General features: G+C 43.4%; 1 protein-coding gene across 1 annotated transcript in view; it reads left to right on the top strand.

The window, feature by feature from the left end:
* Window positions 1-3,960: 3,960 nt before the first annotated feature.
* The window catches only part of LOC149465923 (mitogen-activated protein kinase kinase kinase 3-like), a 223,622-nt gene continuing 215,227 nt past the window's right edge, over window positions 3,961-12,355 (top strand). The window contains exon 1 of the mRNA XM_089673146.1: window positions 3,961-4,270. Within this exon, the coding sequence (XP_089529272.1) occupies window positions 4,205-4,270 (66 nt within the window). The 5' untranslated portion in view covers window positions 3,961-4,204. The remainder of the gene's footprint in view (window positions 4,271-12,355) is intronic.

The following is a 12,355-nucleotide window of genomic DNA, read 5'->3' on the forward strand; positions in this document are numbered from 1 at the left end:
TTGATCTAATGCTTATAAAAAAATGTCCTTGTTTACATTAGGCCGGAACCGGAAGTGACGTAATGACGTTGCTCTGGGCTCTTAGGCCATAGAGATGAGTGGAGACCATGTTTTCTTCACTCATCTCTATGTCCAGCTGCCGCAATCATCAGATTTGTTCATGATCTCAGCGATCATAAAAGTGATCCAGTGGCGAATCCACTGCTAGGATCACTTTTAGTATAAAGGGAATTACCAGTTGACAAAAACAATACCATGGTTATAGCACATTGCTGCAGGCATAACTTCGGAATTCCACTTCCAACCGAAGATGTATTTTTACTATGGCCCAGTTGAGAAGTGGTGTCAACCAGGAGGTGTCAACACTGATCAGTCACCCTGTTTGTTTCAATGGTAACATGCTGTAACTGCACCACCACTCCTATAGCATTTACAGTGTGGGTGCTGAGGAAGAGGCAGTGAAGGTTTCTGTATTTCAGAATGCACTGGGAACAATAGAGACCTAGGAAAGTTTTCTGCAAAGTGTTGGAGCCAAAATGTCAGCCACCACATCAAGCCACCACACCAAGTGTCAGTGCCGGCAAGTGACCATGATAGTCTTTCCAAGATCATCTTGAGCTGTACCAAGACCAGGGGCGGACTGACCATTTGGAAACGCGGGCACTGCCCGTGGGCCTGGGGTCAGTGGGGAGCCCCATGAGATGCCCCTGGTACCTTTTTCATAGGCTTTTTTGAGTTTGGGCCAGGGAACAGGGGCCCCATGATCCCCTATTGCCCGGGGGCCCCATGAGTTGTCAGTCCGCCCCTGACCAAGACAAGTGTCAATGAGATTAAAATATACAAATCCATTATGACGAGAAAGCAGAAAAAAAGCCTATCACACAACCCAACCATACCTCAAAGCAGATCATTTCCTCTACACGACTTCCCCTTGAAGCACTTCCCACTAGAAAAACAACACTTTTCATAAGCTTCCTTGATAACTTTTTCAACACTTCAAAAACACAACAAAAAAAAGACATAAGACATAGGCATGTTAATGAGCATTGCTTCTTACAAACACATGTGTAAATGAGCCCTTGGAGTTTCACCTTCTCTATGGGCTTGTTCCCATGTGTTGATTTTGTAGAAAGTAATGCTCATTACCCACTTACCTCCTTCATAACCAGGCCATTTTTTTTTAATTTAGCACTGTTCTACTGTAACTAGTAATTGTGTGGTCATACAATGCTTGTACCAAACAAAATTTATATAATTTTTTTTCCAACCAAATAGAGCTTTTTTGGTAGCATTTGATCACCACTGAGTTTTTTATTTTTTGCAATATAAACAAAAAAAGACTGAAAATTAAAAAAAAATTACTTTCTGCTATAAAACATATCAAAATAATTAAAAAAAGTTGGCTCTGACCATCTAACTAGCAGCAATATTTAGTGCATGGAGACTACTGAGACTGTACTCATGTACACCACCATAAAGACTGGGTCCCAACACTAGCCAGCTGAAGAACTAGGGCTAAAGACTGCTCACTCAGATAGCTGCTTCACAAGAACTTTGCCTTTTGTCCATAATAAGAGGTACCTCTTTAGGTCTGATGTTTGCTTTTTGATACAGAAATTTAATTGTGTGCAGGGTATTTATATTTGTTCTCCCAGTAGCAGTGTAGTATCTATTCGTTTACCATGGTGTGTCAGTGGGACTGAGGCTGTTCTCAGAGTCAAAAGAGCAGAACAGAGAACCCAGTCTACCAAATGGTGGAAGGAGGGGGGATAGCGCTACAAGGGGAAGTGATGTAGAGGCATGTTTAGGTTGTGGTGTGATAGCAGGCATTTCTGTGATTTCTCTGCAACTGGACTTGTATACTTTTATCTCTTTGACATTTGAGTTGGTTCAGCTCAAAATGATCAAAAAAGAATGTCACAGTCACTAGCTGGCACTGATTTGTTGGTGTAACCTGGAATGTAGCTGATAACTTCTTCCTTTGTTGCTGCTGTATTATCCTTCAGCAGTGTAGTAGGGTTAAACTGAATTTTCATGAATACAGAAGTGCAGCAGCCATCTTTGCAATGCTTTTCAATGGAGCATCTCCAGTGCCAGGGCAGCCATCTTGGCTGTGTTTAGGGTTGATCCTGAAAGAATAGTGACTGGCTGCTGCAACAAAGCAAGGGGAAAGAAGGTCTGCAGGCTACTGAGGAGAAGAGAATGAGCAGTCTTAACGCACATGAGGTGTAAAATAGAGAGTGGAGTACTAGATGAACAAAACCCTGCCATAGCTGACCACAATCTAATGAGACCTCAGAGAGACTGCTCATTGTACAGGATCATATCTCAGAGATGGGAACTTTCTCCCTGGGAAGATGAAAGGAGTGATTTGGATACCTGGTGAGATCTACTAGAGTGGACCCCCACTGCTTGTAAAGAAGTACTGTCTAAGCAGGTTTGAAAGAGAGACATCACAGCAACTCCTGTTTACCATTATCACCAAGTGAATGTGGGAAAGTCCGAAATTTTGGGTTGTTACCAGAACAGATATAGAGAGGAAATCGCCAAACAAGGATACTAGTTTCAGTAACAACAAAGGATTCCCTCCCTTTGAAGGAATTTCTTCTCACTTCCTGTTTTGGCAATGGGGCAGGAAGTGAAGAGAAATCTCCCCAATGGGACACAGAGGGTAAAAAAAAAAAGAAAAAACTGACAAGTTTTATAACCCTCTCTTTATCTAAAATGAAGCTCCAAAGTAAAAAAAAAATAATAATTCTATGATAATTTATGAGTGCTAACTTACTGACAATACCCAAAATCTGTAGGAAACTGTGCAGTACAGAAATGTTGGAAATCGTTATTTAATTACCCACTGTGTAACTGCACAGTGTTGGTTACTTTGTGAATAATAATAATAATCATTATCATAATAACTATCATAATAGTTGTTGTAATAATAATAATAATTATTATTACTTTTGTAAAACCTTACTTAATTACTCACTATGTAGATGCACAGTGTTGGTTACTTTGTGAGCAATAATATTAATAACAACAATACTACCATTACTACTACTACTACTACTGCTACTACTACTAATAATAATTATAGTTGTAAAAATTATTATTATTATTATAATGTAGTAAAACCTTATTTAATTGCTCACTATGCAAATGCACAGTGTTGGTTACTCTGTGAATAATAATATTATTATCAATTTTTAATATATCAATAATTATTATTATTTTGTAAACCTTTATTTCATTGCTTAGTATGTAAATGCTCAGTGTTGGTTACTTTGTGGATAAATATATTAATAATAGTATCAAAAGAAATAATAATAATATTCTTACTATATTAATATTAGTATTATTTAAACCATTATTTAATTACCCATTATGTAAACACACAGTGTTGGTTAGTTTGTGAATAATAATAATAATATCAATAATAGTAATTATTATTATTAACATTATTTTGTAAACCTTTTTTTCATTACTCATTATGTAAATACACAGTGTTGGTTACTTTGTGAAGAATAATAATAATATCATTACTAGTAATAATTATTATTAACATTATTTCATTACCCAGCATGTAAGTACACAGTGTTGATTACTTTGTCAATGATAATAATAATAATAATACTATGATAAATATATTAATAAAATAATATTCTTGTATTATTATTATTTTGTAAAGCTTTATTTCATTACCTAATATGTAAATACAGTGTTGATTACTTTGTTATTAATAACAATAAGATAATAATAATTATAAAAATAATAACACTAATAATAACACTAATAACAATAATAATAATACTACTAATAATAACAATACTACTACTACTACTAATGTGTATGGCAGCGATGGGTGCTGGCGGTGTATTAGCAGGAAATGGGCGCTGTGTGTCGCCGTGGAGCAGTGCTGTGTGCTGCACTGCCAGTTTCCTGCGGTGGGGGCGCTGTGCTGACATCACACTTCTCGTTATCTCCAGCTGATGGTCGGTGATCCGGTTGTAGCGGAGGGTCTCGGAGTGTCTCTCCCGGTGTCGGTGGCACTTTGTCGGGCAGTGAATAGTCGGATGGGATAGTTGTAGTTTCCCGGTGTGATCTCGGAGTTGGAGGAGAAGTGTGGCGGCGGCGGAGGAGGAGGAGTAGTTGTTCTTCTCCGGGTAGTAGAAGATCGGAGCTCGGACTTCCATGGGCTGTCGGCTTGATGTGGATGTATGATCACCCCGGAGGGGGGGCCGGAGTATTGGGGGGCGAGGAGCAACAAGTCAGGGTGAGTAGTGCAGAGTCTGCTCAGTACTCCGCTCGTGTCTATGTCTGCGATATCCTGCGCTGTCTCTGGTCACTTTGGCAGCTGTTGGGGCTCTTGTTCTTGTTCCTGGACATTGCAGTGATCGCAGTGCTGTGTGTTGTCACTGTGGCCTGTCAGTGTGCTCTTTGCCCCATGTATGTATGTATGTATGTATGTATGTATGTATACTGGATGTCCGTGGATCCTGGGCTATGGGACCTTCCAGATGACCGCACAGAGCAGGAGAGATCTGGGGGAGGGGATCACAATACCGCACACACTGTACCGCCTGTAAAACTTTTTACTTTTTGTATTTTTAAAAAACAGAATCCATTTCCATCTGCAGCTATTTCCTATCAGCCAGCATACATACAGCTGACACTCTCAGACGGCTTATGATCCCAAAAAAGTAACCCTTTACTACCAGCAGGAGCTTGCTCTTTCAGGGCTCGTCCGTACCTTGGTGCATAGACCAGTATATCTGCACACGTTCTGCAAGAGCACAACAAAATCAATAGTTGTCTATGTCCCCTGTTCACACCACAATACAGGAATCTGCAGTGCGTGTAAAACGCATTGTAGTGTGCATGAAAACGGATCTCTCTGCAAGTGAAATCTGCATGTCAGTTTCCGTCAATCTTTCTGCGTGTTATACACATTTCCCGATTATGCAATCCCTGTGATTGGCTGTCACGGTGATCCCGAATTGTGAACAGTGATGAAGTGTTGTCAGAGACAAGGGACGCCGGCTGTCATATATATATATATGCTCATGGCCAGCATTCAGGTAGAACTAAAGGCAAACTGTTTTTTTTCGTTTGGGATAGAGTAAAGGAGGGTTATAACCCCTGGCAGGTTTTTTTTTTTTGCCATCTGTGTCCCATTGGCGAGATTTCCCTATGCTTCCTGCCCCATAGCCAAACAGGAAGTGAGAGGAAATCTCTGCAAAGTGAGAGAATCCCAGGTTGTCACCAGAACTAGTGTCCCCATTGGAAAATTTCCCCTCTATTCCTGTTCTGGGTACAACACAAAATGTGGGATTTTATTTTCATTTTCACTTTCAGTAATAACAGTAAACAGGAAAAATAGAGAGGGGGAATCTCCATAATAGGGGCACAGACTGAAAAAAAAAAAACATCTGACGGGTCTTCTAATCCCGCTACACTCTAAAAAAAAGTTTTTCCTTCTAGTTATACTTTGAGGTTAAATTATATGTATATATTTGTTTAAGTTTTGGATAGAATAGGGAAGCGTTACACCCCCTGCCGGTTTTTGTTACGTAGTTAGTCTGGCTGAAAAAAGACAAAAGTCCATTCAGTTCAACCAAAAAAAAAAAAGTTATAATCCTACACCCACAGTTGATCCAGAGGAAGGGAAAATAAACCCAGCAAAGCATGATCCATTTTGCTCCTGCAGGGGAAAGAATTCCTTCCTGATCCCCCGAGAGGCAATTGGATATTCCCTGGATCAACTTTACCTATAAATGTTAGTATCCAGTTATATTCTGTGTATCTAAGAAACAATCCAGGCCTTTTTTAAAGCAATCCACTGAGCTGGCCAGAACAAACTATTTTTTTTCTTCTCTGTGTACTGTTGCTAAAATTTCCCTTCACTTCCTATACCAGAGATGCAACAGGAAGTGAGAGAAAATCTGCTCTTAGTTGTCTCTGGAACAGGTGTCCCCATTGGAAGATTTTCCTTTACCTGTTGCTTTGGAGAGGAGACAGCTCTAAAAAGTTGGATTTTCCCTCACTTTTTCTCATTGATAACAGTTATAGGTACAACGAGAGAATGAAGCTACCGACTCTAATAAAAATGTTACAGAGGGTCTAACCCTTCCCTACACCATCCAAAACTAAAAAAATGGGGGTTGTCTAGAGTTTTACTTTAACATCTTGCCTACCGGGCACATTCACCCCCTTCCTGCCCAGGCCAATTTAGCTTTCAGTGCTGCCGCACTTTGAATGACAATTGCGCAGTCATGCAACGCTGTACCCACATGAAATTTGTATCATTTTTTTGAGTGGTATTTAATCACCTCTGGGTTTTTTATTTTTTGCTAAACAAACTAAGGGCTCGTTCACACTTGACTGTTTTTCCAACTCTTGCCAAACACCCCTATAGCGTTTGACAAGCGTTGGTCCGGCATTCGCGCAGTGTTTTTAACGCTCCGCAAACGCCGCATGCGCAGTTTAGTGGCGGTTGCTAGGCATTTGCCAAGCGTTAAAAATTGCCCCACAAACTCCTATAATGAAGTTTGAATGGTGTTAACGCTTTGCAAACGCGGAGGCGTCCGTTTTGCCGCGATGCTAACGCTCCCGTTTGAACAGCACCATGTGCTGCAATGTGCAGAATTTTCCCAGGTGTTTGGGAAACGGTAAAGACGCTTCCCAAACGTCTGTCTGCCGCTTGCTAACAAGGCTAGTGTGAACGTAGCCTTAAAAAGACTGAACATTTTCTGTTTCAGTTTCTGGTATAAAATTTTGTAAATAGGTAATTCTTCGCCTTCACTGATGTGCGCTAATGAGGCTGCAGTGATGGGCACTGATAGGCAAAACTGATAAGCGGCACTGATGGGTACTGACAAGCATCATTGATGGACACTGAAAGGCAACACTGATGGGCACTGATAGGTGGCTCTGATTGGCACTGATAAGCAGCACTGATGGGCATTGACAGGCATCACTGATGGGCACTGAAAGGCAGCACTGGTAGGTGGCACTGATAGGCAGCACTGGTAGGTGGCACTGATAGGCAGCACTGATGGGCACTGATAGGTGGCACTGAGGGGCACTGATAGGTGGAAGTGATGGGCACTGATAAACAGTACTGATAGGTGGCACTAACTGGCACTGAAAGGCAGCTCTAATGGGCACTGATGTGCACTGATGGTCACTGATATGTGGCATTGATGGGCACTGACAGGCGGCAATTATGGATACTGAAAAGCAGCACTAATTGGGCTGCACTGATGATCAGTGCCCTGATTATCAGTGTAGATGTCCCCCTGAGAAATGCTGCTTACCGGCTCTCCTCTCCTCACGCGCTATCAGTGTGAGGAAAGGAGAGCCAATAACCAGCATTTCCTGTTTACATGTGATCAGCTGTGATTGGACACAGTTGACCACATGATAGAACCCGTGCCATTGGCTCTTTACTGCGATTGGTGATCTGCTGTGTCCCAGGGACACAGCGCACCACTGATCGCCGCACACCCCTGGGGGGTGCCCATGCGCAGCTAGAGTGGTAGGACGCACTGCAACCAGATCTCATGATACTGCACGGAATCATGCAATCCGGTGCAGGCAAATGCACTGCATTTGTGATTAGATTGATACCCACAGCAAATCGCACACTCAATGTGTTTGGAACATGGTGTGAGAAACACACACAGAGCGTGAGATTTCCGCACTGTGTCCTAGTGTGAATGAGCTCCTAGGTAGCGGTCTCCTGTCGGTGCTGAGAGTTGTAGTTCTGACTGCAGCACATTCAATACAATGATCACTGTGGGTTGTTTGCTCAGCTTCTCCTTCATTAATTTCAATGAATGCAGGGCGTTCTGTGATTGGAGGCTGAGCAGATGAATGTAGCAATCCCCCCTCCTCAATACACTGATCACTATGGTTTGCTACACCCGGTTTTTCAAAGAATGCAGGTAGCTCTGTGATTGGAAGAGTGATTGCGATGTTCTCCTGCCCCGTCTCCAATCACAGATCCCCCTGCATCTATTGAAAACAATGGAGGAAATGCTGAGCTAACAACCATCTCTCAACAGTGGACATTTGATGCCAATGGGAGACTGCTGCCTGAGTAAAAGTAAGATATGTAACAAATGCTCTACAATATGGGGCATACATTACTCATTAGGGCTGCACACCACAGAAATGACAAGGAGGGAGGGGAGAGGGGGAGATGCAGTCATGCTGAAGACACAGCAGGTTGATGGAGGGACATAAACTGACCACACTATCATGGATCAGAGCCATGATTAGAGTGGTCATTTTACAGAGGGGAAACATAGGAACAGGCAGGATCAACCAGGTATTGTACAACATGGAAATAGACAAATGACATTGCAAAAGCACTATTCTATATATCTTGCCTTAAAGGGACAGAAGCATTTTTTTTAGGGTTACAACCACTTTAAGCCTTAAATTAATTAGCCCTTACTAAACTGGAGGAGTTACTAAACCTACAACAGTAAAATCAGTCTCTGTATGCAGTAAAGCATGCTTGTTATACTCACTGTGGAACCTAGGGGGTTAATCCTCAGCAGTGTGTAAAAAGGCTGTTGGATCCTGTCTTCTCTGGTCCTCTCCTTCTTTTACTGTCCCCAGTCCATCTGCTGATAGAACAGAGCCTTGGGGGCAAGCTGCACATGCTCATCTTGGTGTGTATTGCTAGAGAGTTTTTTTTTCTTGGGAGAGTGCATGTGATCAGCACAGGAAAAAATCAGTGCTGTTCAGACAAAGGGTCAGGGGTTATGCAGCCTCACAGGACACTCAGGGGAGAATGAAAACTCCTCCTACAAGCTTTAACCAGTGCTCTGCTGGACATTGATAGAAGTCGCAAGACTACTGTAACTGCTAATGAGAAAAGGTATTTAGCAGTTTGTATTTACTAAAATAATTACATTTCCATGTTCTGTGTACTGTGGGGTACCAGATATAGTGAATGCAGGGTCCTGGGTTTTGTAACACTTTAAATACTACATGCCTGCATTTTACTGAAACTCACCATCCACATTGCAGTGTGAATGGGAAACATGGAAAACAATTGGTTTCTTTGTATCCTAGTGGTTACTCGTGTTTATCCAGTGAGGAAAATGTGTAAGCGAACCCCAAATTATGAGAGAAATCCTGCATGGCAGTCAAACACAACAGGGTTTTAACCCTTTCCCGCTCAATTCAAGAAAATGATATTGAAATTTTTGGCTGGACATTCACTTTAATTGTAATAAGTGCATTTTCATTATTTTGTGGCTTTTGAATGGATTGTTGGTGTGCAAACCAGTTTCAGAAATCTGCCAAGGAGCAGTGGGTGACTTAGAGGAAGGATCCCTGGGTGGTGTCAGGATTAAGTAAGACTGGAGATGGCAGGAATCAATGCAATAAAATATCCCAATGATTTGTCTTCAGGGTGTCAGCACATAGGTCAGGCACTGGAAGATATTCCGGTGCTGTATCCAGCATTATTATTGTTATTATTATACAGTATTTATATAGCGCCAACAGTTTGCTCAGCGCTGTACAATATAATGGGAGACAGTACACGAGACAGTACAGTAACAATACAATACACGAGGGGTTCGAGGGCCCTGCTCCTTGGAGCTTACAATCTAGGAGGGAGGGGAGAATGGTACAGGAGGAAATAGCTGTGGGGGATGGGGTGGTGGGAAGAGCGGAAGAGATCAGCAATTAGGTGAGGGCGGGGTAGGCTTCTCTAAAGAGATGGGATTTCAGGGTGCACCTAAAGGTGTGGAGGGTAGGTGACAGTCTGATGGATTGGGGTAGTGAGTTCCAGAGGATGGGGGAAGCCCTGGAGAAGTCCTGGAGACGGGCATGGGAGGAGGAGACCAGGGAACTGGAGAGTAGGAGGTCTTGTGAGGAGCAGAGAGTGCGTTTTGGTGGTAAATGGATATCAGGTCGGTGATGTAGTTTGGGGCAGTGTTATGAACAGCTTTGTACGTCAATGTTAGTAATTTGAATTTTGTGCATTGGGCAATCGGAAGCCAGTGGAGGGATTGGCAGAGGGGGGTGGCGGATACGGAGTGGTTAGTAAGGTGGATGAGTCTGGCTGCAGAATTCAGGATAGACTGAAACGGGGATAGCCTGTGTTGGGGTAGGCTGGCGAGGAGGGAGTTACAGTAGTCAAATTGTGATATGATAAGGGAGTGAATGAGTTGCTTTGTAGTTTCTGGAGTTAGGAACGTGCGTATTTTGGAGATGTTGCGGAGGTGGAGCCTGCATGAATTTGTCAGAGATTGGATCTGGGGCTGGAAAGACAGATTGGAGTCTATAATGACACCTAGTACTCTGGCTTGCGAGGTGGGGCTGATGGTGGTCGTGATGGAGAAGTCAGGGGGGGGGGCGCGGGCTGGGGGGAAAACTAGGAGCGCAGTTTTGGCAAGGTTTAATTTGAGGAAGTGGAGTGACATCCAGTCTGATATGTCGTTCAGAAGGCTAGTGATTCGGGCGGAGACTGAAGGGGGGAGGTGAGGGGTAGAGAGATAGATTTGAGTGTCATCGGCATAGAGATGGTAGTTGAAGCCATGGGAGTGTATCAGTTGACCAACATCTATGGCTATATGCACATGAGCAGGTTGGGTCGTCGGTATCAAATCCCATTGGCAGGTACAGTGTCCGGGACCCACTGCCAATAGCCTATCAAAATCTATGACAGGCCAAAGTACGTGGCTGTTGGACTCCTTACTGAGCTGTACTTGCCTTTAGAGCCGTATGCATTTAGGGCAGGATCTGGGCGTAGGAATCGGCTGAGATTCTAACAGTGGGGAGCCCTGCCAGCCCAGTAAAAGTCAGTTACTTGGCCAATGTGTGTTGAAGGAGCTGAACTGAAAATTGTCAGCTAGTAAGCTACAGGCATTGTTTGGGTACTCTGACAGCTGCGCTAGAAGCTGTGGTGCACTGTCTTTTCTAAAGAGGGTTGTGTGCATTGTTTCCTATATTGTGGTGCCTTAACAGCTCATTGATAATGAAGGTGCTGCCTTAACACAGCATATGTTCAAGTGCCTTGGTGTGTGCAATGGAACTCTTAGGGCTCGTTCACACTTGACTTTATTTCTAACTCTTGCCAAATGCCCCTATAGCGTTTGACAGATGTTTGACAGGCGCTTGGGAAGCGTTTTTAACACTCCTCAAACACTCCCCAAACGTTCCCCAAACGCCCCAATCACAGTTTTGAGGCGGTTGATAGGCGTTTGCCAAGCATTAAAACCGCACCACAAATGCCTACAATGAAGTTAAATGGTATTAACGCTGCGCAACCGCCTCACAATTGCATTGCAACCACACCGCAAACGCCTGTCAGGCATTTGCGGAGCGGCACCATAGACTTGAAAGGGAGGCTTCAACTCCTCCTGACTGGACACGAGGTGTCAGTTTTGCCGCGACGCTAACGCATTAGTGTAAACAGCACTGTGTGCTGCCATGTGCAGAATTTTCATAGGCGTTTGAGAAGCGTTAAAAACGCTTCCCAAACGCCTGTCTGACGCCTGCTGACAAAGCTGGTGTGAACTGAGCCTTAAACTATAGGCAAAACAGTTTTTTGTTTTAGACAGAGTAAGTCTGGGTTCACATACGTGTGGTGCGGTATATCGCATGTGATTCGCACAGGAACTGCACCGCATTCCTGTGCAAATCACCTACGATTTGTGTGCGGTGCGATTGGAGCCATACAATTTGTATGGTTCTATTCACACCGCACCAGAAACATGCAGGACCCTTTTTTGGGTCCGCACTAGAATCGGATCACATAGGTATTCACACCTATGCGATCCGATTCTGCACATCGCACCGCGTTTTGAAGACCGCTTTCGGGGTGTTGTTAACTTAACATACACACCTGCAGTGGTTCACATGAACGGGATGCGATTCTGATGCGGTGCGGAATTCGCACCGCATCAGTGTGAACCAGGGCTAACCCCTGAAAAGTTTACTTTGAATTTTTCGTCCCATTTGGGAGATTTCCTTTTCACTTTCTGTCCCATAGCCAAACAGGAGGTGAGGGAAAAGCCCTCTAAGTCAGTGGTTCTCAACCTTCCTAATGCCGCAACCCTTGAATACAGTTCCTCATGTTGTGGTGACCCCCAACCATAAAATTATTTACCCAGTAATTATAATTCACAAAGTGTCATTTTACCTCCAATACTGCTGCTTTCAACACAGTAGCTGCTCTTTACACATCGGAAATATGTGTTTTACAATGGTCTTAGGGGACCCCTGTGAAAGGGTTGTTCGACCCCCAAAGGGGTCACGATCCACAGGTTGAGAACCACTGCTCTAAAGTGAGGGAATCCCTGGTTGTCCCCAGGGTCACCAGAACTAGTGT

Source organism: Staurois parvus, unplaced genomic scaffold (genome assembly GCF_062004578.1).
Source record: "Staurois parvus isolate SC_StPar_1 unplaced genomic scaffold, SC_StPar_1.0 ptg000136l, whole genome shotgun sequence".
In the NCBI taxonomy this organism is placed as follows: Eukaryota; Metazoa; Chordata; class Amphibia; order Anura; family Ranidae; genus Staurois; species Staurois parvus.